This window comes from Artemia franciscana, chromosome 9, assembly GCF_032884065.1.
Source record: "Artemia franciscana chromosome 9, ASM3288406v1, whole genome shotgun sequence".
NCBI lineage: Eukaryota > Metazoa > Arthropoda > Branchiopoda > Anostraca > Artemiidae > Artemia > Artemia franciscana.
In genome coordinates this window covers 35,191,300-35,216,906 of record NC_088871.1, presented here as the reverse complement: position 1 = coordinate 35,216,906, position 25,607 = coordinate 35,191,300, and the positions used below count along the sequence as shown (strand labels likewise).

The following is a 25,607-nucleotide window of genomic DNA, read 5'->3' as shown; positions in this document are numbered from 1 at the left end:
AATCGGGGGGTTAAGATTTTCCGACGAAACTTTCCAGGAAAATTACTCGGAGAATTCCGCGTCGAATGAGTCTTCGTACACCCAGATCCGATGTCGGATGTGACCTGTAGGCGTGGCGAAAAAGAACCAAAAGGAGAACATGAACATTAAGTGGCTATGGGTGGTTTCTGGAAAACAGGGAAGGAGTTATCGGATCGAGCTGAAATTTCGCGGATAAGCTCCTGGGCCCTAGGGGACCTTAACTTGTGAATTCCAGCCCGATCGGACAACGTTAAAGGGGGGGGGGGGGGTGGGGTTGGTGGGTCGGAACTTTCGGCCAGATTTTCCCCATGAAGGAAAAGTCGGAGGGGGATGAAATTTGGCAGGTTTCTTAGTTGGAGCTCGGGCTACGAAATACATCCCTCCCCATCCCTCTGCGACCACTGGAACCGAAGATCGCTTAACATTGTCGTGGTTCGCCTCTTTAAAGAGGCACGAGTGTGCCTCCTTGATTGTCAAAATTGTTTGATATTGGACACGACGAGAACCACTAACATAACACCCTGCCCAGTCGACAATCTATTCTTTGATTCTATGGTAAATAGTGGTGAATTAGCCTCCAGAGGCAGCTTTAGGGGAGGGACAGAGGGGAACTTGCCCCAAGCTCAGAAATTTTAGAAGCGCAAAATGTCAAACAAATAATCTATCAGTTATTATCATTTTGTAATTTTTGAAAGTTCAATAATAAAGCAAAGGCTGCAATTAATAATGAGAATAATTAATAAAGTAAAAATAATTAAAACATGAATTAAATAACTGAATTAAAACAATCTACAATGATTAAATAATTGAAATATTAAACTGAAAATTAATAAGAATAGGTTATTATTTTGAACAGATTATTTATTTTGATTTCCACATTCATCTTTTTTTAAGTTGAATATCTACTACCTGTGCAGGGGAGCCTCCTCCCGTGCTTGTAACTCCTGGATAGCTCGCACTCGAATGATGGCCGGTGGATGGCTGGTGATAGCTTGTTGTCAAAGGAATGGCAGTGTCCTGAGCTTTGGTCAGAGTTAAACTATTACTCTCTAAAATCCGTGCACCTAGAAAAAGAAACCTGGATTATCTCTTGTATGTAGATCAATTTGGATATATACAATATTAAATGCAAGACTAGGTTCGAGAGGTTGTGAAGAAAATTACATTTATTAGTACAGTATGAATAATTTCGAATAAGAAAATTCTCATCACATCCCATTTCCCAAACAATGTCTAATCCAGGAAAAAAAATGGTTTTCTCTAATCGAATCAATATCTCTCATTATCTTCTTACTGATAAAAAAAGCCAAAGATCAATATTTATCAATATGAATGCAATTAAGTTACGTTAATTTCCATTTTTTTATGTTGAAAATACTTGAATCGTTGCAATAGTACAAGGACTAAGATCTTACAGTATTTGATGAACTGGATCAATGTTGTTTTAATAGGTAATTTGATAGGCAAAAACAAATTTATTTCACAGGATAAAAGAAATAAGCAAATGTTCCGAGTAACAGGTAGAATGCAAACAGTAACCTTTCAGTATAGCAATTCAGCATAGCAAGAGAAACGTCCACGACAACATAGTCACTTCAATTTTCTCATTGAAGTAACTATTTAGCTTCTGTGGTGCTCAATCACAGTAGCATCAATTGCATATTTCTTAATATTTCTTAGTTTTGGACGTACTTGTGTATTATACGCCACTCACTCAAGTTTACGCTGTCTAAAACTTGAGAACAAACCGGTTTCTTCGTTATTTTCTTTGAGCTTAGCAGAGACAAGATAAAGAAAAGTGACTGAATAGATAGGAAATATATAATTTTGGCCATATATTTACACATTGGGGGGGAGAGGATAAAGCATTTGGACAGTTTGAAGTTAAAAAACAATTCCTACTTCATAATATGCAGAACAATTCCACCTAACACGATTTGTTTGCAGAACCCCCCCCCCCAAATGTACAAATATATAGCTCAAATTTGTCTCTAAAGTATTATATTTTTCATCATATTTTGTGATATTCATCAGGATTGAGTGTCAAAGAAACAGGTTCAAATTAAATGAAGTAACTGAGTGAGTGGCGTATAATACGCAAGTACCGTTTCAGATTCTATTTAATTTGAAGTCTTAGTTTATTTTAGATTTATCTTTGTTTTTAGTGTTGAAGACAACTTGTTTTATACAGGCGAACTATCCGCGTCGTTTTAGCTTGTCTTTTCCTTCATCTAGCCCTATTCTCCTTTGTTATTTTCATCTTAAGACTGTTCTCCCTTTTTTTCTCATAGAAAAGTTTAAAAGAAGTCTTACCACTAGGATCTGTTAAAAGAAATACATAAACATGAAATAGACATTTGCTTTACGGGCTTCAATTTGCAGACTATCTGGCAAAAAAAAGTATACTACATAATACTGGTCTGTAAAAAAATATTTGTCTTATTGCGTTTAAGGTGTTGAATCACAGAAGGAAAAACTATCCCGCTTCATTTTTGAATGATTTTTTTTTTTTCAACTCAACTCTTCTTGCCTACACCAATAATTCAAAAAAAATTCTTTAGCATATAATAAAGAATAAATTTCTTGCACTACAAAAATATATTTAAAACGAACAAGCTAGAAAAAAGCAACAGATTTTGGAACCCACTATAGACATTTGTATTAGGGAAGTGGTTAAGCATTTTAAGAATCCGAAACACCAAAATTTTACTTGATCATTTTTTCCAAAAGAAATCACTTAAAAAATATATTAATCCAAATTTAGATTCATTTTTCTTCTTCTTTTTTTCCCGGATCAGTATAATCCACATGATGAGACGGATGTTTACTTTTTATTTTTGTGGTCGAGTTATTTAAACCCGATTTTCTGGATGCAAGTATGTTTCATACTTTTTTTTGCATTATACTATCCAGCTAATACACCAAACTCCACCAAACAGACACTTCGCTTCCATTTTATCAAATAAATCCATTCAGCTTCTTCCAAAAATGTTCCCAAAATCCTAATTGAATATCCTACCATTTACCACGCAGCAAAATTGATTTGAGTCTCACGAGCTCCTTGTTCATAAAGGTGGGATGGAATCAATACATGTTTCCAGCGACAGACCAGCAGAAGCAATAGCTCTAGCGAATGAATTAACTAGGTTTTGTACCAAAGATATTCTCAAGTCAATAGAATCGCGAAGGCGTCACCTTCCTCTCTAATGCAATACTAACACTTTACACAACTTATGAAAACGATCAAGGAGTGGTGTGAAACTCCATATAATTGAGCAAGTATCAACGCAGTGCATACCTATTAGCATTTAGGGAAAACGATCATATTCCGTAAATTATACATCTATAATCCCCTCCTGAGCCATAAGGCTTATTTCAAGAAACTAAATTTGTCCGCCATTTTCAATACATATCCATACTTTTAAACTGCAGCTGCTCAGAAACCGATTATTGCAGAGAACGCGGTTACTTTTAGACGGCCAATATGCACAACCCAGCCCCAGAAACCTTTTCTTATGAAGGATATATACGCCAAGACAGTAACAAATACTTAGGTTTGTGCAGATTTTGTTTTATTTCCTCGGACCTTCCATCAGGGATATACCCTAGGGTCAAAGCAAAAATTAAAGAGCATCCCTCACATCAAAACCAACTTAAACATCTGTCCACATATTCATGCCTCCTCACTGGAACTTTCAATATTTCTTCTTCTTATCTTAAACAGCCTTTTGGCAAGTAATACTTGAAATAGTGTTTTTGATAAGTCAAAATTTCAGTTTCACCTTGTATCCCAAATTTGCTAACTACATAAGAACCTGCATACAGTTAAGTCAAAATTTGTCCCAAAGAGGCTTTGATCACAACTTCTATAAAAAAAGCCAACGAATGAAACCTTACAATGTCCAATGAGTGGTTTCTACCTTTTCCATAAAAAAAAAAAATTCCATTTCCATTTTTTGTTTGTGACTACCATAGGATACAAGTAAGTAGGTTCGATCAGTTTACCCTCGTTTGACCAAAGCTGCGGACAAAAATAAAACATGAAATGGCTTAGAAAACCAGAATTGGTTACAGGGTTCAAGTAATTTTAAGTACCGCATCTGTATTTATTCATTATTGGTTTCGACCTCAACGTCCTCGGTGTCTCTCCATTCCTCCATAATACTTCTCTGATCTTACCATGATCCATATGGTATGGATTACCATACCATATAATCAATGCTACTGTGTAACATTGATTATAATTGATCATTAATTGATTATAATTCTAAACGAATTTGAAAAAGATTGCAAAATCTTCTGGCTTTCCAGAACGTCCCATATTTGGGGGTATGGCACCATTTTTTATTTCTTCTGATACAGGTGTGTTACCATGTGAAGGACTTGTTGGCTTATAATTTATTTCTTCTTCGGTAAGTCCATTTTGCATCTGTATAAACTGATGGCCATGCGATAAATTTGGGTTATCTAATCCCTTCATGGAGAGGATACTTTTTTTTTCTCTAATTTGTTTTCTTTGTCGTCACTATTTGTTGCCATAACCATTCCTCTCATACGGACTTTGATTTCCTTAGAAGAACTTAGTAGGACCATGAAATTTCGACTGCTGTGCAACACTGAGCATGGTTATAATTTCTAAATGAATTTGAAAAAGATTGCAATATCTTCTGGCTTTCCAGAATGTCCCATATTTGGGGGTATAGCACCATTCTTTATTTCTTTTGATACAGGTGTGTTACCACGTAAAGGAATTGTTGGCTTATAATTTCTTTCTTCTTCGGTAAGTCCATTTCCATCTGTAAAAGCTGATGGCCATGCGATAAATTTGGGTTATCTAATTCCTTCATGGTGAGGATATTTCTTTTTTCTCTAATTTGTTTTCTTTGTCGTCACTACTTGTTGCCATAACCATTTCTCTCATACGGACTTTGATTTCCTTAGTTGGAGTAGGGTAGGACCATGAAATTTGGACTACTGTGCAACATTGAGAATAATTATAATTCTAAACGAATTTATTTACACACCCTTATGTTCAAAAAAAACTAATCAAAATACAGAAAGTACAACAAGCAGTTCCCTAGACTAGCTGGAATATTCATTTTCGTTCCAGATGAGTATAACTCAGAAAATGCGCATTACAGGCTTGGCTTTTGGCAACAAGCCTCAGCATCTCATTCGTACGATTCAACAATTTCAAATACTAACAAAAAGCTAGCTGAAAACCATGAGGTGGAGATTTAGTAAGCGACATTGACAGTGAAAGCAGAAAAAATAGGGCAGATCACATGAATGAAACCACCAGCCGTGTTTCATCCAAAACGACAACGTGATTTTATTTAATCAAACTCACAAATATTAAAGATAGTGTCAATCCATAGTTGGGTAAAATAAAAGAAGCAGTAGGAAGATAAAACAGGAAGTATTAAATGAGTGGTATTCTAATTCAATTTCGGCACCAGCCTACTAAATAACTTTTAATACTAAAATTCGATCCAAATTTCTAATGGTTTTTCATTGTTTTATACGTAGGTATATCCTGATCCACCACTGCGAGACGGAAGGAGGACTTTCCCTTACAAAACGAAAAAAACGTAAAGAAGAGAGATACGAAGATAATACAAACCAGTGCTCTGCATACATTGAAAAATCGAATTGCCATCCAGTATTGTATTTTTATTCAGTTACCCTTTCAATGTTGCTTTGAGAGGGTCTTCATATTTAAGTTTTTGTGCTTGTTTTAAGGTTTGGTTTTTTATATTATCTTGGGATTTTTATCAGTATATTTTTATTTTATTTTTTTTTAATGTTGTGCACTGAGGACAGTCAATTGGAAGTTTAGACCTAAATATTTGCGTTGTAATCTAAGTTTTTTACTGGCTTGTATTATCCTCGTTTCTTTCTTCTTTACGTTTTTTTGTCATGATTACCCAGTGTTGTCTCAAAATTATTTAGGATTCCTTCTGAGAGAACATAAAAAGGAAATGTTAAACACGACAATTTTTCGAAACTTTTATCGATTTTTTCAGGGATCTAAACTTCCCAGTGAAAGGAATTGAGTGGATCATGAAGACTATCAACCATCCGCAATTTCAACTGACGGTCACATTAATAACCCTGGGCACTGTCCAAACACCTCCCTTACCAACAAAGTACCTCCAGCAAAATTAATTCTGAAACAAAAACAGACTGTAGCATATTGTGCATTGATTGTCTTATTCAATACCAGAGGTGCAAAAAGAACTCCAGTGCGTAGACCTTGAGCAACCCCTAATACATACTATGGAGACCCACCAAAAAATCTCAATAATATCTAAATTGCTTTATTTTTTATCATGGAAGATATTGAAAATATCCAATGGAAGAAAGTAGTCGAAAATGAAGAGTAAAAATAAAGTCTTTCAGTATCTCCAGAAGTTTAATTAACTTTTTTACCTATTTTTCAACAGGAGGAATCACAAACACTGAAGTACTATTATTCCACATGTACAGGTGAGGTTCTTCAAAATCAACACAAACATGGTGACAAATATCAATGAATTGTTAAATGTACGATTTTTTTTCTTTATAACTTTTTATTATTTTAAGTTTGACAATTACTTTTAGTTTAAATAAATGAAATGTACAAGTCAAAATAACATTGAATTAAATTTTTGCCCAAATAAATCATTTCTACTGTCATCCCTGCCTTTAATAAGTATTTCCTTTTTAAATAAAACAGAAAACAACTCATTACCCCCACTTCCATGCTGAAGAAGTCCAGTCCCAGATGGTAATCTATAAACTCCATGACTTGAAAGCCCAATTTGGTTTTGGCTAATAGCCCCAATGATAGTCCCTCTTTGTCCATAGTGCGAAGTAGCCCCACTCGTGCTGCCACTTTCATTTTTTAAACTAAGCGGTTCCTCACTCCGCCTTATCATTGTATTCACTTTTTAGTCACTCTTCACCTAAAATAAAAAAAAAGAATTAGACCATCATAATCAAAGAATTATTACACAAAATAATCAATTTTGAATCAATATGTGACAATCAAAGGTTTTAAACAGTAACAAGAGGATGAATCAGAACCGATCATTGGGGGGGCACCCCTCCCCCCATTATCTAGGCACGTATGTAGTAGAGGCCTTAGGAGCCATTTCCCGACTTACACCTACGTATCTTCTCCATATAAAACGCCCATTTTACCATTTCTTTGAATTTATAGCTCGCCGTGCTAAAACTGATCAAATAGCAATGCAGCACCCCTTCAACGCTTTGTGTCCTCCCGCAGCCTCAAACAGCATAAGAAGAACAAAAACTATTTTAATGTGGACGGTCGAAAAGTCTAAAAAACCTGCCCCAAGGCCCAAAATAATTGGTTGGTTTGGTTGGACTGAAAGGTCCAAAATGTATGATCAAAACGTTCTGGGCTTGCTGATTTCTAGAGGCTAATATCCAATATATACATCCAAAATCTAAACAGGGTGGAGTGTATAGTAATTGATAAATGAGGGACAGATCCCATTTTATTGAAATGAATCATGCCAAGATTTTTCAACAGTCTAATGGGAGGCACAAAACAGGTGATCGTATGTCCATTACCTTTTCAAATCTCTCCCCTCGCCCCTAATTTTGCACATTATCATTCGAAGATTATTTAGGGAATATTTCAAATGATTAAACGCTAAGCATTGAATTGCGCTACGACTGTACTAAGTCAAAACAAACACTATCCATTTCAGAAATGGTCTGATCTCCATAAAATTGGTTATTTAAGAGTTTTTGAACCTGTTGGTTACAAAACTTAGGCCAATATTGCAATATAGAGGCTCAAAATTACATGATATTTTATTTCAACCTATAACGGCATCTCAAGATTTGAGGTTGCTGACAAAAGACCTCCGCAATCCGTTGGATACGTTACACCTTGTAAAAATCAGTCATGCATGAAATTACAATCTATTTGAGTGGATGGCCTGAAAAAAAAATTGAGCCTGGCGGTGATGAAAATGAAATTTTAGTCACAGAAAAATTAAAATCGGAATGCGTAATTCGCACTTCGGAGCGCAATAAAATTTAAAAAAAAAGTTTCCTTGACAAGTAAACAACAAATAACATTATATTTAAGTTTCAAACGAGCAGGCAGAAATTGGCCTTAGTCAAAGCTAAAGTGAACAAATTCTACTATGAACAAGAAATAAAACTTAAACAAACAGAAATTAATGTGAATGTCTAGAATAGCGGCTCTTCAGAGGGAGACTTGGTAGAACAAGAGACACATTTCTAGACTGCTAGTTCTATGCTCCTTTTGATAGTTTTGATGAAGTTTTTGACAATTCATCCCCAGCCCCCTGGTGATGGGGGGGCTGGGAATAAATTGTCAAAAACACGAACAAAAAGGTAAAAATCAACAAAAAGAGGGCAGGGGGCAGTTGTCCCCCAAATAATGTGGAGAAAAAACTATTATATATCCCATGCCCTTGACTACCTGGATATGGACCACTCTTGCCCTTTCCCCCAATAAAAATGCTAGAGATTCGCCCCCGTATAAGAGGATAAACATTACAAGCACAAATAACGCAATAGGGTTTTGAAAGCTTTGAGAGTAGCAAGACCATACTTTTTTGTGGTAATTTCTGATAGATCTAAGTTTGTGTTCATGGTTCGTTTTAGTTCTTTGGGTTTCACGTTGCATTTCCTAATTCATAGTAATTTCTCAACATTTGAGGTCTAAAACTTATATGAACTAATGTTTATTCTTTCAAGTTTCCAATTAACCCTTTACTTTTCTTGGTTTTTTTTTCAATTTGATTACATGAAAAAAGCAGAATATCTACATTGTTCTGATAAAATTCACAAGAGACATTTAACTGTTTCTAGATATTCACAATCAGTACAACATGCATAAGAACTATACATGCCTGCTACATCTTACACAAACCATGAAAATGTGAAAATATTTTTATTCTTAGTAATGCAACCCTTTTTCAAATTAGAATACTCAGGACAATTTTCGTCACTTTAACAAAAAAAAACAACAACAAGAAAATATACAATTGGAAGTGCATACAACTCCCAAATTAGTAGAAGTTATCAAGGAATATAGCAAAACTATGGCATGTCATTATTATATATAACATACGGCTTGTTATTCCAAATTCCATTTTTAACAAGTTATTTTTAAAACAAAATAACCAGAGTTAAGCAATAAATTGGCGCTAAAAAAAAGGATCATCCCCCATCCCCCCAAAGAAATTATATGAATTCTGGCGGTTTCCTCACTGATAGTCTGTTTTAACAATTCCCCCGCCACCAAGAAAAACCGTAGTAGACTACCTATCCCTATAGGCTATATGAATTTTACAACGTTCACCTTATCAGACTTAAAAAATTTTAAGCATCATTATATGAACTTATTGAAAGCAAGAATCCTATTTAGCACATTTTTAAAAATATTTTCAACATTACAAAAACATAACTAAAATAGCAGGATTTATGTTAATATTATTATTGCTTTGTTTAGACATGTATGTTTTGCAAATACCCTTTGTTTAGGGATATTTGCAACATTAATAAACATAACTTAAATACCAGGATTTCTGTTAATATTTTACACAAGACTATCTGGGGTAATAGAATAATTCTTATATGATTACACTTGGAACAATTTTTGGTAAGGAGAAGATGTCTGAGTTTATGACAAGAGAGAAATAAAAAGATAAGAATGTAGTACAGTTGCTTTTTGTCAACTCAAAGATACTTTTTGTTAACTCAAAGTTATAGTTAGTTGGAAAAACTTTCAGAAACATACAAAAAAGTTCAAATTAGGACCCAGGCAGGCATTTACAAGCTTCCCTCTCTGTGCCAAAACCTGTTGGCGACATTTTAAAGAAACTATGAAGACAGGACCAGTCTCAACTTCTGAAAAAAAGTTGTCTATCAGGTTTGAATTGATTGTGATTTTCTCCAACAATAGGCACTAACAAAGTGTTTTAGGATTTTAGTTGGTTTTTAAGAAAATTTTTAGTGTTTATATTGAAAATTAGGATTAACTTTCCTAAAATCTTTAAAATTTATAAGGTATGGAGGAATGGAGGTATGAGGCTGTAAGCATTTTCTATGGCTTTGTTTAGGCTCTACCCAATAGTTTTACCCTAGCCTAAATCATTAAAAATCAGAGTCCTAGACCTTCTTAGTGTCTAGCTTGGACTTTCAGGTCACTTTTTACATACATGAACAAAACAAAATATGAGATTCACTTTAGTGTAGATACAACACTAGTGGAGGATCCCTTATGTAATCTAGCAGAAAAATAACAAAATTTATATTTTATTCTTATTAAAGAAACTCTACTTCATTTTTAACAATTGCTTTCACTTTCATTACTCCCCCCTCGCTTTATCCCTGTATAAAACCCTAGACTAAACAATTGCTTTGGTATTGTTTTTTCTTTCAAATTGGCCATATACTGTGAGCAAACTGCTGATAAAGTTCTAAGCAAAAAGGAACAGTGTAAAAATATATATATAGGAGCGTGCGTGGCTGTGTTGGCCTCAGGCGGCTTGGTGCTGCAGTGAGTTATTAGTAGTATATATATATATATATATATATATATATATATATATATATATATATATATATATATATATATATATATATATATATATATATATATATATATATGTATATATATATATATATATATATCACCTTATTGAGACATTAGAAGGGGGAGGGAATTCAATTAACAGAGAGCAAAGCCAAGACTCTTGTTTATGGCTTCTTCTGAGGTAAAACACAAGGATTAGTCTAGAAAAAACCCCATGATAGGCAAATATATAACCTGATTTGGATATATTAAGGGGTGGGGGTAAGTTCATTTGTGATGCAAATGAAGGTTATATTTAGAATCACAGTATAATTCTGGGTATATACTTGCATATTAGGGGGTGGAGGTATATACTTGGTTAATAGGGCCTATATAGGTTCTAAAAAATTCATGAGTTTCTTAGAAAAACTGGAAAAACAAGGCAAGGATTGAAGATAAAGGTTCTCCTGCTGTAAAATAAAGTTTACCGCATTGTTGAATTAATATATAAATAAATTAACTAGGATTAGTGTGCATATTTTGAAGTGAGAATTGTTTTCTTAACAGTCTTCTTATGTGATGGACTGCTCATATATTTATACCAAGGGAAATATCTAGGACATCATGGGAATTCAGGTGCTGATTGATATTTGTTAAAGAACACAATGCAAAAAACTTAATATTAGGCTAGCCTTTTAATTAATTAACATATTTCCTTTAGAAGTCCTTTGTGATACTTACGCCTAAAAACTTTGGACCCTTCCAAGGCAAAGGGACCCGATGGCATCCATCCTAGGTTGCTGAAGGAGACCGCAGCTGAAATAGCGGAACCCCTGACAAGAATATTCCAGATGTCAATAGCTTCCAAAACTATTCCCTCTGACTGGAAAACAGCAAATGTCATGCCAGTTTTCAAAAAAGGACAGAAAGATAAACCACAGAATTACAGACCCATCAGCCTGACTTCTGTCCCATCAAAAGTCATGGAAGGCGTCTTAAATGATGCAATCGTTGCACATCTGGAAACTAACAGCCTGTTATACGATGGACAACATGGATTCAGGAAGGGTCGCTCTGTGGAGACAAACCTAATTCAATCATATGACATAATCACCAAGATGATTGAGGAAGGCCTTCCAGTTGACGTACTCTTGCTGGACCAAGCCAAAGCTTTCGAGAAGGTAGTACACTCGTACCTGGAAAGGAAACTAGAGTTCTATCAACTCCACCAAGATGTAAGAGAATGGATTATCCAGTTTCTCAAGGATAGAATACAGAGGGTGATGATGTATGATGAGGAGGGGAATCAAATCATGTCAAACCCAACTCCAGTGCTCAGCGGAGTTCCGCAAGGAACTAAACTGGGACCTACCCTCTTCAACATGTTCATCAATGACTCAGCCCAGTCAGTGCAAAATGACCTTAAACTGTTTGCAGACGACTCGAAATTGTTTGGCCCAGTCGCAAACAACCAACAGTGCGCAGCTCTGCAGGCAGATCTGCACACCCTCAACAACTGGTCCTCTTCCTGGTCCCTCGAGTTTAATGCTGAAAAGTGCAAAGTCCTACATCTTGGCCCTAAGAACCCAGGAATGACATATACAATGACAGATCGTACTGGGAAGCTCATAACTTTGGAAACTGTCACCGAAGAAAGAGACCTTGGGGTCATTGTTGATGACAAAATGAAATTCCATAGTCACAGCAAATACCTAGCTGCAAAAGGCAACAGGTCCCTTGGTCTCATCAGACGTAATATCACCAGTAGATCTCCCAGGACAATCAGGAAGCTATATACAGGACTGGTCAGACCGCAACTTGAGTATGGAGTCTCTCTTGCCGTTCCCCACTATGTCGTGGACAAGATGATCCTTGAGAGCGTTCAGCGGAGGGCTACAAAACTACCAACCAAATGTAAGAACCTCTCGTACCCTGAACGCCTCAAGAAACTCAAGCTCCCAACCCTGACGTACAGGAGGAAACGCGGAGATGCAATCCTGACCCACAAGCTGCTGGAGAATGGTGTCACACCAGGGCTTTTTAATAAGTCGCTCTCTAGCCACACCCGGGGCCACACCAAGAAGCTCCAGCAACAAAGAAGCTCACGGAGAGAACGTTCCAACTTCTTCTCAACTCGTGCTGTTCCACTGTGGAATTCCCTTAGTGAAGAAACAGTTCAGTCCAAAACTGTTGACAACTTCAAAAAAGCAATTGACCGAGACTGGGCAGCGATGGAGTGGAAACTACACTGGGAGGCCAGTGGATCTACTCAACGGAACTAGACAACGCACTTCCACCTCCATCACTCAACCGGCGAATCTACAGGATGTTCACCCAACCTTATTCGCCGGCCAGTGCGATTTAAGGTAATTTAAGGTAATTTAAGGTAGAAGTGGTTGACCACGAAAAGTTCAGCTTGCCTTGAATGGTAAGCCTACTACCCTTTTATTATTATATAGCATAGTTCAGAATGATAATCAGTAGATTTAGTGTATAGTTGAGGGGTTTATCTGGCCACTTTAGAGGGGGGGGGTAGGAAACAACTGAAACAGCAGGGATTATTACATTTAAAAAGAACATTAAATGGAGAGACAAATGGTACATTTCTTTTTTCCTAACTGATCTCTGTCCTATAAGCAGCCCTAGCCTATATTTCATCACAACTAGGCTACAAAGAAGGAGAAATATAGGCTAGACCGAGCTAAGTGTACAGTCTAGCATACAATGGGCTATTTGTAATTAGTTTAATAATGTTGAGAATGTAACGAAACTAACCTTGTTTAATACAAAACTATGCAAATAAACCCATCTCTCAACAATTCACCATTTTTCAACACATTGAATCCAAGAAAAACTTGAAACTATGAACGGGGCAAACGCCAAGAACCTGAGCGGTGCCGTCCTCGTAGCTCCCGGCTAGTGGGTGGAAATGGGAGGACCACTAATACACGCATGCGTTAGATCAAGTATTGAAAACCAGCCAAGTTCTTGGTTTAGTCTTATGTCCAAAAAATGAAATCGAATTTTAAATTGAGAGTAATAATCAAATTCATATGTTAGTGCTGTCATTGACGCAATTAGATGTACTGTAAAGAAGGAAGTATAAACTCTGAAGTTGGTTACCTATAAATTAACCTATTTCAATGCGCTAATATTCAAAATTCTTGTAGGAGGGAAGGGGCACCCTTAGGCTAAGTGGAATCCGGAGAATAATTAATTCACCACCCGTACAACGTCACAATTGAACTAGAAAATAACTAATTCAATCGTCTTTAAAAAACCTTGACCACGACCGCCCCAGTGATGTAAATTTACCAAACTGAGGAAAGGGCAAAACGTTTTTTTTTTTTAATCTAGAGGTATATTTATTTTTTTTTTCAGTTTCCTAATGGAAATACAAAAAAGTATTTGTCAATGAAAACACAAAAAGATGTGTTTTTTCAAAGTCTAAAGGGAAGGGAATTGATTTATTTCGCAATAACTATGTAAGCTACAAATAAGTTTGAGAAATTATTTCCTGTCTACAGGTAAATAAAAATTAAATTATAAAACTGGGAACAAGAAAGGTCTTGAATATAGATAATATTGAGACTTAGGCTCCGTACAAAATCTTAACAATTCTAAGACAGCGAAAGGTTAATGGAATTTCAGATCCTATCATTAGTTAAATAACAACAGTCAAGTGACAGTTTTTGTTTGTATTGAAGAACATAGTCCAATTTAGATAATAGGGTTAAAAAACCCTTGCAAAAAAAAGAGAGCCAATATTTTTTAACTTTTGTCAAAAAGAACTGACAATCCAACTCCCAGGATATGCTAAGACTGCACTTGTCTCCAAATGTTTTCGAAGTTGTTAGTCTGGCATGAATTTCCGGTGGGGAAGGGGGGATAAAATGTTGTTAGTCGTTTAGAACAATACTTTTCTAAATTTAATGGAATTTGGCACTTTTTGGTCTTGAAGCCATGGAAGGTTAAATCGAAATTATACCTGTGATAAAAAAAAACCTTAAACAATATCTCCAAATTTGAGAATATATAAAAAATGTACAAGCAAAATAAATAAAAACGATTATACACTATTTTGCTCCAAGAAATTGTGAAATAACTGGATTCTACTATCTCAAAATATACCCAGGAAGTTATAATGTTTACTGTGAAAAAAAAAAAAAAATCCAAGCATCAAAAATCCTAACGCCAATTTGTTCGTATAAATAATATTTTCTAAAACGAAATCCATGTTTTTCTTTCCATACTTTGATGTCTGTTCTGTACAAACTTGTTTCAGAGGGACAGGAAAAGGACCAAAGATCGGGGAATAGATGAACAATTAATGTTTGGAGGGGTGCCAAATTAGTATTTTCTCTTCTTGTAATTAGTGTACCTTTCAACTTTTTGGGGAGCAGGGGTATCTATCCCAAAAGACATCCCCTTGGATACTGCCCAGCAGGAGACGTGGATGTAGCTCCACAGGTTAAGGTAAACCTGGTGGCACGAAATAGTTCAGTTTAAGGCCCCTTGATTAAAAGCAGAATAGGTTAAGCACTCAAAGCGTGGTTTAAGCCTAGTTCCCTTTTCAAATGAAAAAAAAACTAAACTCTAGGTATTCTAGACCTTCATTTTTTTAATCTCTTACATTACTAATTAGGTACTCCATCTGTACCGAATGTCCTATAAAAAAAAGTCTGAATTAGACATTGGTGCCCCCGCAATTATTTGATGTTACGGTAAATGTTTACTTTTGTTCCAAGTGCTCTAAAGTGCGTATTACTGCATATAGCAAGATTCTGATGATCGCATATGTTTCTTTGTGATTATTAGAGAAGCGCATCCATTTCTCGTTGACCTTCCTCGTCCATGGGACAAACTAAAAATATGTAAAGTGGGTTTGCTTACAGGTAACATTACCTATAAAGCGAAGCGTACTAGTCCATGAGCCCTGCGGGCAGCAGGGCGAGGACTGTATTCTATATTTATCTTATAAACCTCGTTTGAGGTTGTTTTTTTAGTTTTATCACTCTTTGTTGAATAAATATAGTATACAGACCTCACCCCGCTGCCCACGGGGCTCGTGGACTAATAAGCTTCACTCTATAGGTAATGTTATCTGTAAGCAAGGCCACTTTACGCATTTTTAGTCTCATTAAAGGGAGATTTTAGAAACCTAAAAAATGTGTGCGCTTCTCTAACAATGACAAAGAAACAATATACGATCGTCAGAATCTTGCTATATGCAGTAATGCGCACTTTAGAGCACTTGGACACATTTACCGATACTTCCTCTGACTAACACCAAGAAAACTAAGACAGTTTCTCTGAAATAATCGAAGTAATTTTATCTCTCTTTCCATTATATGACTTAATTCAAAATAATTAACGATAAATTCCATGCTTCTGTATAAAAATGATTGAAAATGTACAAGGATGCAAAATTTAAGATGCAATTGTCGCTGAATGCAACACTTAGTCACTGACCTTCATTATGCACATAAGCTCCGCCCTTACAAAAGTATTAAAGCCAATAGGAAAATAGGATTAAAATGGCTGCTGCTCTACAAGATAGTGAAACAAATCCTTTCTTTACCTTTGAACAAATTCTTGTGATATCTTGTGAATTAAGCCACTTTTGAAGGCAATAGTTAAAATTCGGTAAGTCATTAACTGAACTATTTTAAAACCATTCACTTTTAACATGTGCATCCTCAAACGAAATAGTTTTAATCACAAAAATATTGCAAAAGAAGAAGAAACTAACTAGAGGATGCCGAATCTCAATAGTTGAGCTATCGGTCTTCTCTTTCGTTGGATAAAAGAGGTGGGACTTCGCAGACGGGAGAACTTATTCAGCGTTGCCAAGAGGATTTGATATTTAGCTGTAGGGCCAAAATGACTAGTTTTACAACTTTTTCTATGTCCAAATTTCCCTCTAATTTAAAATAAAGCGTTTTGCGAAATTACGACAGATAATGAGCAACGTCGGTGGTATTGCTAAGTTCTACAGTCCAGATATAGAATTTGAACAGTTTACTTCTGTTCAAATTTTCTTATGTCGATATTTTTGAAACTTGAGGGGAGGGGCAAGATATATATATCAATGAAAATTCTGCCAGTTAGGAAAGGAATTAAAAACCGTGAAGGGGGGATTTCAGAGATGATTGGAAAGTAAATTTATACCGTTGATAATGAACATTTTGCAATCCTCGTGTGCAAACATCATATACAGAAAAACAAACTATTCGAAAGAAAAACATAATTTCAGTTCTAGGTTATTCAGGTTAAATTACAAGTAGAGCGGGAAAACGATTGAAAAATCTTCTTTCGATTACCAAAAATTGCATTTTTCAAGAAAATACTGTACCAGAGAAATATATTTTTCAAAATCAAGTGGTAAATTGTCTACCTCCCTGTTCCCCAATTGGCGTCCCTACTGCGACATATAAATCGTAAGTAGTGTAGCTACTTATGAATAAAAACTACCTTCATCTTGCATGGTACAGATTTCTCAAGACTTCCTTATGCGTACCTATTTTCTTCTCCAATAAGTCCACATTGTTTTATTATCATGAAAAGAGAAATCACCAATGCAACAGCACACACATTAAAAAAAAAAAAAAAAAAAAAAAAAAAAAAACCTGACAGAAGGAGAAAAGTAAGATAAGGAATACCCATTTGGGTGTAACAGTAGAATACCCCTTTCCCAGTACAGCACAGAGCATCTGGCCTGATGCGGCAATTCAGTAATATCATCTTAGGGGAATCACAAGTGTGAATTTGTGTCTGGGGGCTTTCTTTTTCTGTAGGTTTTAAGAAGATAGCAAATAATTTGTGATCAGTAAAGGTTATGATATAGAGAGTGGAGTCCAATTCACAGCGTTACAGTGACCACCTCCAAATCCTCTCACAGTACCATGTTACAAGATTCCCACAAGCTTGATTATATATGAATAAACAAATTATAAATTAGGTGGAATCCCAATATGTGACATGCTTTAGAGGCTACTATTTGAGATATTCGCGTTTTTTAACTAAGGGTGACCAAGATGCATCTTGACAAAGGGATAGTTATCCTTACGAAACCAAAGGATCCGTGCAATACTTCTCAGCTTCCGTAAGCAAAATACAATATCATTACTCTCAAAATCCATCCATTCATCCGATCACAACTATGATAGTAATTGCAAATTTTCTTAATTTTTCCAAAAGATTATCAGTTAGTTCTTAGCATTTGAATAATGTCATTGAACAGTTTTCTCATTTGGTCAAGGAAGTAAAATTCTTTGGATTCAAAAATCATCTGATTTCCTAGGAATCATAAGGTTTTGCATAAGGTTTTCCACTTTCTATTTAAATTTACGAGTATATATACATATATATATATATATATATATATATATATATATATATATATATATATATATATATATATATATATATATATATATATATATATATATATATATATATATTAATCTTGGCTACAGCAATAGCTGCATCGCAGTATAGAGCGAACCATAGCCTATAGGAACCAAAGTTTTAATAATGTTTTTAGGAAAATGGAGGGAGGAAAATTGGGGCTAGTGTTTTCCCTCCTTGGAAAATCCCCCCCAGGGGAAGGAAATCCCCCGCCGAAATCCACCCTATGAAAATCTCCCCCGTACATAAAGTACGGGACGGTTTCTCTGTGATTGTATGCTTGTTCCGTGTAGACACCGTTCGCCCCTTAACGTTGGAAATAAATCTCATTGGCAACACTGACATCGATCGTTAAATGCTTACATAAGTTGAATTCTTTTGGATTGAGGCCAGCACACCTGGCAGTCAGCTGATATTTATACCAAATCAAGTTTTGAAAAAAAATAGACTAACTTTCGCATGGCTGCAGCTACCCCTGCAGCATAGTAATTAGCGAGACTCTTAGTAAATTAAATTTAAAAAGTAAAGTTTCGAAAAATATATAATTTGTTTGATTTTGAAATCTAGATTCTGCTGAACAATGATGTGTAATCACAAGAATTCTTTTGAGCATTTCAAAAAAGAGCATGAGCATTACGTTAAATTGAGATAAAGATTACATCATTGTCTATAACTCTTTATTGGAGGTTTACAATCCACCATCTTGAAAAACAAGAGAAGACTATTTTTGCATGAATAGCATTGACGTGTTTCCTTTCCTTTTTTTCTTTTTTTTTTTGTCGTTGGATTTACAGATGGTTCTAGAGTGACGAATAAAGGATTTATATGAAAGCGAATGTTAATTGCCGCGTGCTTCTTCTACATCGGCATTGAGAGTGCATCGTCTTGAGTTTTATATGGCATGGAAATGTGCCACTTTTGGGTGCCATTTCCGGAATGGAGCGGAATTTCCGGACTTGGCAAACAGAACTAGATTGTTGAGAAAAAATGTCTTTTGATAGCTATTCAACAAACACTTTGATATGCTATGGGATATTTTGGATCCTTTCCCTTAATTTTAGGCTAAAGCTTGCAGCAAAAAGTGTCACTCTTTGCCTGCAATGTCCACAATAGAGGGTTAGAGTCTATCTCATTGAAAAGTATTATCAAGGGGAAACTCTGAAACAGATATGGCCTCTATTTTGACACACAGATGGTGTGTTAGGTCCTGGAACGCCACATGGAATTACGACTGTATATCGCGCTATTTGTGTTGCAGAGCAACACTTTGGTTTTGTCGGTCTTCCCTAGTCTGCTGGTTTCAGCTTATTGCTAGAAAGAGGTAAGGCGGGTAAGGGTCAAAACTACACGGTTTTTACGGGAAGTATGCACCACAGGCCGAATTGATGAATATGACATTACATTATTGGAAAGCTGCGTATAGCCTACCTCTTGCCTGGGACCAAAAAGGAGGGTGTTTGCTAGTGAGCGAGCCAATCGTGAATATGAAGTGGTGTTCTACAGTCTATGTTGAAAAGGACTATTTGAAGTTAGATAACTAAGTCTTTGTATCATTGAGCCATGTTTTTGCTTTCAACCAGAACGCTCTATTCTAGCTGGCAGGCATCAGTTTCAAACCGCAAGTTGGACTAAAATCAAAAAGTGCTTAAAATGTACTTTGGTTACCGGGCGCAATCGCCAAAGAATTTGGAGCTTTTACTTTGCTCCTTTCTAAGTGGTGATATTAGAAAGTTCGTATGTTACAAGAAAATCTACTTTTGAACCAAATAGGAGAGATTTTTGCGTCAAGGATAAATAGGCCTTAACGAACCGATCGAAGCATATAAAATCCGTTTTTCGTAGGAAAATCCATTCATGATACGCCACTTTAAAACATTTTAAAACTTAAGATTTTTAACGCCATTTTAAAAATCTCAGTTCTTTCACCAGTTGATAAAAAGTTTACCATTGCCAGTTGGTGTTCCCTCCTCAAAGCCCCGCTCATTGCGCTAAAGTTTGAATTTTTCTCTCAAATCTACTTTTTAAAACAGTGAAAAACTTTAGCATAAAGAGCGGGGCGTTGAGGAGGGAACAGCCCCTTTCATATACGGAGTAATTTCTGTTCGTTTTAAGTTTTAATGTCGCTTCTTACTTTCAGTTAAAAAAGACTTGTTTTTGTATTTAATTTCTGAACGTTTTTGAATTAATGCATGTTTTGATTTTGGCTCTCCGCACATGAATACTTAGAACGAAATTTGCATTTTTTTTTTTTTTTTTTTTTTTGGCTAAATGGCTTTTTCTTAGTTTCGATCGGACGATTTTGAGAAAAAGGAGTGGGGGAGGAGGCTTAGTTGCTCTTCAATCTTTTGGTTACTTAAAAAGGCAACTAGAACTTTTAATTTCTTACGGACGTTTTTATTAATAAAAAATATACGTAACTTCCGAATTAACTATTGTAACGAACTTCTATATTCGTATATTTTTATTACGTATATGAGGGGGTTTTCCTCCTCTTTAATACCTTGCTCTTTACACTAAAGCTTAAATTGTGTCCCAATTCTTTAAGAATGACCCCTGAAACACAAAGGCCGTAGAAGAAATAGTTGAAATTACTAAAGATACTTTAGCGTAAAGAGCAGGTATTTAGGAGGAGATGAACCCCTCATATGAGTAATAATTTCCGTTCGTTTTGTTTTAATGCTGCTCCTGATTTTCAGTTGAAACACTTTTTCATATTTATCTTTTCATTGCATTGTTTTTTGTTTTAAATAATATTAGAAAATCCTGTGCCCCCTTCATGGAAATTCTCTCCTCCCATGACAAATTCCTCCATGGAAAAATCCTCCCATGTAACCTCCTCTCTATTCAAGAAAAAAATTCCCCTGAAAACGTCTCTACACTTCCCAATAACCATTACTATATGTAAACACTGATCAAAGTTTGTAACTTGTAGCCCCTCCCCCGGGGACTGTGAGGGAATAAGTCATCCCCAAAGAAATAATTATTAGTTTTTTCAGCCATGCTGAACAAAATAGATATCTCAGAATTTTGACCCATTGACTTTGGGAAAAAATGAGCGTGGGAGGGGGTCTAGGTGCCCTCCAATATTTTTGGTCACTTAAAAAGGGCACTAGAACTTTTAATTTCTGTGAGAATGAGCCCTCTCGCAACATTTTAGGGCCACTTGGTCAAATCGATCACCCCTGGGGAAAAGAAAAAAAAAACAATAAACATGATTGGTCTTCTGGCAAAAAATACGAAGATTCCACATTTTTGTAGATAGGAGCTTGAAAATTCTACAGTAGGGTTCTTTGATATGCTGAATGTGATGGTGTGATTTTTGTTAAAATTATATTACTTTTATGGTGTGTTTTCCCCTATTTTCCAAAATAAGGCAAATTTTCTCAGGCTCGTAACTTTTGATAACTAAGACTAGACTTGATGAAACTTATATATTCTAAAGCAGCATATAAAATTCGATTCTTTTGATGTATCTATTAGTATCAAAATCCCATTTTTTAAAGTTTTGGTTACTATTGTGCAGGATTGCTCCTTCCTACAATTCATCACCACAAACTGTTTGATTATACCACATTATTATTAGTTCAGGCAGTAGAGTACTTGTTTAACCTGTTAAAGGTATGGGGGGTCATTATAAATTCTATTTCAAACAGTTGTCATAACAAGCTGTAATAAGGAGCATAACAGCTCAAGGGTAACCAAACTCTAAACACCAGATTTTGATATCAATAGATGTGTCAAGAGAATTGACTTATTATGCTGAATCCAAATATGTATGATTTAAAGTCTACCCCAAAAAGTCAAGGAATTTTGTTGAAAATCATACCATCATACTCAGTGTATCCAAAAACCATACTGTGGAGATTTCAAGCTTCTATCTACAAAAATGTCGATTTTTTTTTTTTTGCCAGAAGAAAGATCATGTGTGATGTGTATTTCTATTTTTTTTTTTTTTTTTTCACAGGTGATTTTATTGAACCAAAGGTCCTAGAAGATCAGCAAAGGGATCATTTGAATGGAAAGTATAAGTTCTAGTTTCCTTTTTAACTTACTAAAAAGATTGGAGGGCATCTCCCCCCCCCCATTTGCCCCAAAGTTGTCCAATCGAAATTTGAGATAGCCATTTGATTGAGTGTAGTTCAAAGGTCCAAAAGTAAGCTTTTGATGATGTTATGATCCTCCATAGTCCCTGGGGAAAGGGCTGTAAGTTATGCAATTATGGTGTAATATATGGTGTATGTAGTTATGCAATTATGGTGTATATATGGTATTTGTAAGTCATCTCAAAGTAGAAAATGCCACAGAAGGAACTTTATTTCTGGATAAATTCTTTGTTCCAGGTCTAAGAAAGTTTTGAAATACAAGAGATAATTTTGAACAAAAGTGAGAAAGCAAGTAATACTAAATAAACAGTAAGTCAAAATTAGAAAAAAAATAAAAAGAATAGTCAAAAGAAAACATAAAAAGTCCCATTCTAGTGAGAATAAAACATTCAACAATATAAACAAAATATTTCTCAAGTACATATTCCAATTACTTGAACATCCAGGAGTGTTCATTCACTAAAGAAATCTAGGGGGAGGGGTGGAAAAAGTATTCCAAAATCTAGGGATTTCTTTTTTTCTAATGAGCAAACCAGAACAAATGGTATTTTCCAATGTAAATTTGTAAAAAAGTGGGTTACTCAAACAATCTTCCTTCATTGTGAGGAATGTGTTTGAACAAAGCCTGTAATATGGATACTTCTGTGTGACATATCCTCTCTTAATATAAAAATATGTTAAGTTCTGTGTAAAAGGGATCATTCATATACTTACCTGCAGACAAAAGAGAGATACTAGATGGGACATAATAAATGTAGAAAACCTTATAAAAGTAGAAAAATAAAAACCAAAAAAAAAAAAATAGAAAAGAAAGCAGACTAAACTATACTGCTTTTACCAGGTTTAATCTAATCCCAGAGTTAAACCTTGGACCAAGGGGTTGGCTGTTTTCTAAATTTGTGTACATCATGTGGTTTATTGTGGATTTCCCAACATTATTTGAAAAGCAATCAGAAATTAAATTTGAAAAAAAAGTTTTCAATTTAAATTGAGGAGCAGCATCAAAACTTAAAACAAATAGAAATTATTCTATGGGCTAAGCTTCTTATTCTAATTAAACAGCTGTTATATTTCAGGAGTTGTGATAAAAAGTTAAACTGCTAGCCTAGCTGTTTAGTAGCAAGGGATAATCTTGGATTCCTGCATATCCTAATTGGTGAGAAATATAGCCTAAATGGAGCTATCCTTAACAAAATTTATAGTACAGGCCAGTAAAATTCTGATTTAGCTACTTTTTGTTATCTTGGAAAGGGGTTAGGTTAGGGAGATTAAACATTCAGTAATGAATCTAAGGCCAAAAATACACTCTGGGAAAATATGGCTATAAATAGAGCCATGTAAATAGAGACATGGGAGATACTTCCTTAAGCCTAATTTATAACAACTTAATGTTTAAAGACTATCAATATTCTTGCCCAGTCTAATTTAAGACAACCTGTCCACATACCTAATGAAAACCTATTTTTCACTAATTTTTTATTTGGTGTCTTTTCTCCTCTTGTAGTGTTCACTTTGGAAGGTTAGATTTTGTTGTTGCTTTTTTCTCTTTCTTTTTTTAGAGCACTGAGGATGACTTGATGGAGGTCCTTTTTGAAATATTTGCTTGATTTTTGTTGTCAAATTTTGCTACTGGCTGACAAAATCCATGTTTTTTCACCTATTTGATTTTCTCTTTCTATTTATTATTTCATTTCTTGGTTTCATACAATTTCTAAGCCTTAGAAATTTGCCAACTTGACAGGTTTGACAAATTTGCCTATTGAAATTTTGAAAAAACAATATTTTACCTTAATTTTCAGTTATCACTTTTTTTCTCTAGTATTAGTTCTGAAAATGCAATTCCTGCTATTTGATTAGAATTTCAGGCCATATCAATGATTTTTTTTCTAAATTTAGGAAATGTAGGCTATTTATAGAACTTTTAAACCTTATATATTAAGATTTGGCAAAGTTGTGAAGCTGAAAACAGTTTTGTTGTACTTTATTTTAGCAGAAGATATATTTTATTAAGCAGAAGGTTTCACTTGTATAACACAAAGACTTTGAAAAGTCATCAAAGGTCAGTGCCTTCTAGAGGGAGAAGAAATGGAGATAGGTAGTTCAAAATACCTTCTTGGGACATACTTTAGCCTTTAGACTCATCCCTGAAAGCTTCATTTTCCTAACCTAACCCCTTTCTGAGATAGCCAAAAGGCAATCAACTGGAATTTTACTGTAAAGGTCTTTATAAGCTATTATGTAAATGGTTCCACAACAAATCCTGCACCTGCTGCCAAAAATATTCCCTAGCCTCCTAGGTAGGTGAGTCTATGTTACTGTAAGAAAATGGGATAAATTAGTCTAGCCTGAGCTACTGTTATAAAATAGGATAAATTAGCCTAAGTAGTTAGGCCACCAAAAGACATAGACTATGGTTCTAAAATAAAATGACAATAATCTTGCTGGCCTAATTCTATGGAGAAATCAGGCAACACAAGTTAGACCTAGGCTAAATACAAGCAAATAGTCAAATAAAAGCTTTGTATAGGTTTACATACTATTAGGATTTAAATACCTTTTTTGAAGACAAACTACTCTTACATCCAAGCATTCACTGTTTCAAATAACTTTCTCAATTTAAAGTGTTGTCTTCCATTTGCAAAATGGTTGAACGTCTGCCAAGAATATTAGACTTGCCCACAAACTTATAATTAGTCGAACTGTTATAAAACTTCTACAGAGAATTTTTGATAAATTTTATCATACGGTTTCATATTCCTAGCTAATGTATAGTTGTTGTTTTTTTTTCGCAATAACAATTATACTCGTATTAAACCACAATTTTTGTTAGCGCTATCTATGTTATCAAATTCTTCCCGCCAATATATGAAACTCGTACAAACTAATAGCCGTGAAACGTCAAACGGTGTCACATTAGCAGATGACAACATGACTTGGGTTATGATTAGAGATGTGTATTGCATTAAAGAGAATGCAAATCGTGTGATAAGGAGTTTGTAAGAATGGGCAAAGGAGACCGACCTGAAGTTCTCTGCCCATAAAACAAAGGCAATAGTATTCATCAGGAAAAGGCTGGGAAACCTATATGACTTAATGCTGAACAGTAATATACCGGAATATGTCAAGAAAGCAAAAGTTTTGGGATGTGTCATTGAATTACAAAATGGATTATAGCTCAGTTGTATGAACCTAGGACTCTAGATGAAATTATACGAAAATGCAGAAAATCCAGATGAAATGCAATGATCCTGAAACTTCAATGCATTTGCTATTACAGTATCCAGAAATTCAAACAAAAGGCAAGGCAGTGATGGACATTTTACTAAGAAACGATTACAACCATATCCATAACAAGCACTAGGCAGATATGACAATATGAGGAAAACGAAGAGATCATTGGAAAAATAATTGCATTTCTAAAGAATACAAAAAGAAACATAACTAAAGAGAGATCTCAGAGAAAAGAGAATTCGAACTTATTGCAAATTGGAAGGCATTACCCAGAT

General features: G+C 35.1%; 1 protein-coding gene across 3 annotated transcripts in view; it reads right to left on the bottom strand.

The window, feature by feature from the left end:
- Positions 1–24,867, bottom strand: part of LOC136031333 (paired amphipathic helix protein Sin3a-like) — a 110,187-nt gene extending 85,320 nt beyond the window's left edge. Inside the window, exons 1-3 of one of the 3 annotated variants that reach the window (XM_065710817.1) lie at positions 24,656–24,867; positions 6,755–6,968; positions 931–1,085 (exon numbers count right to left, since the gene is read on the bottom strand). In XM_065710817.1, the coding sequence (XP_065566889.1) occupies positions 931–1,085; positions 6,755–6,941 (342 nt within the window). In that variant the 5' untranslated portion in view covers positions 6,942–6,968; positions 24,656–24,867. Of the gene's footprint in view, positions 1–930; positions 1,086–6,754; positions 6,969–13,363; positions 13,582–16,169; positions 16,357–24,655 lie in introns of those variants that run through there. The other 2 variants (XM_065710819.1, XM_065710818.1) reach the window with 2 other exon arrangements.
- Between the last annotated feature and the right edge of the window lie 740 nt (positions 24,868–25,607).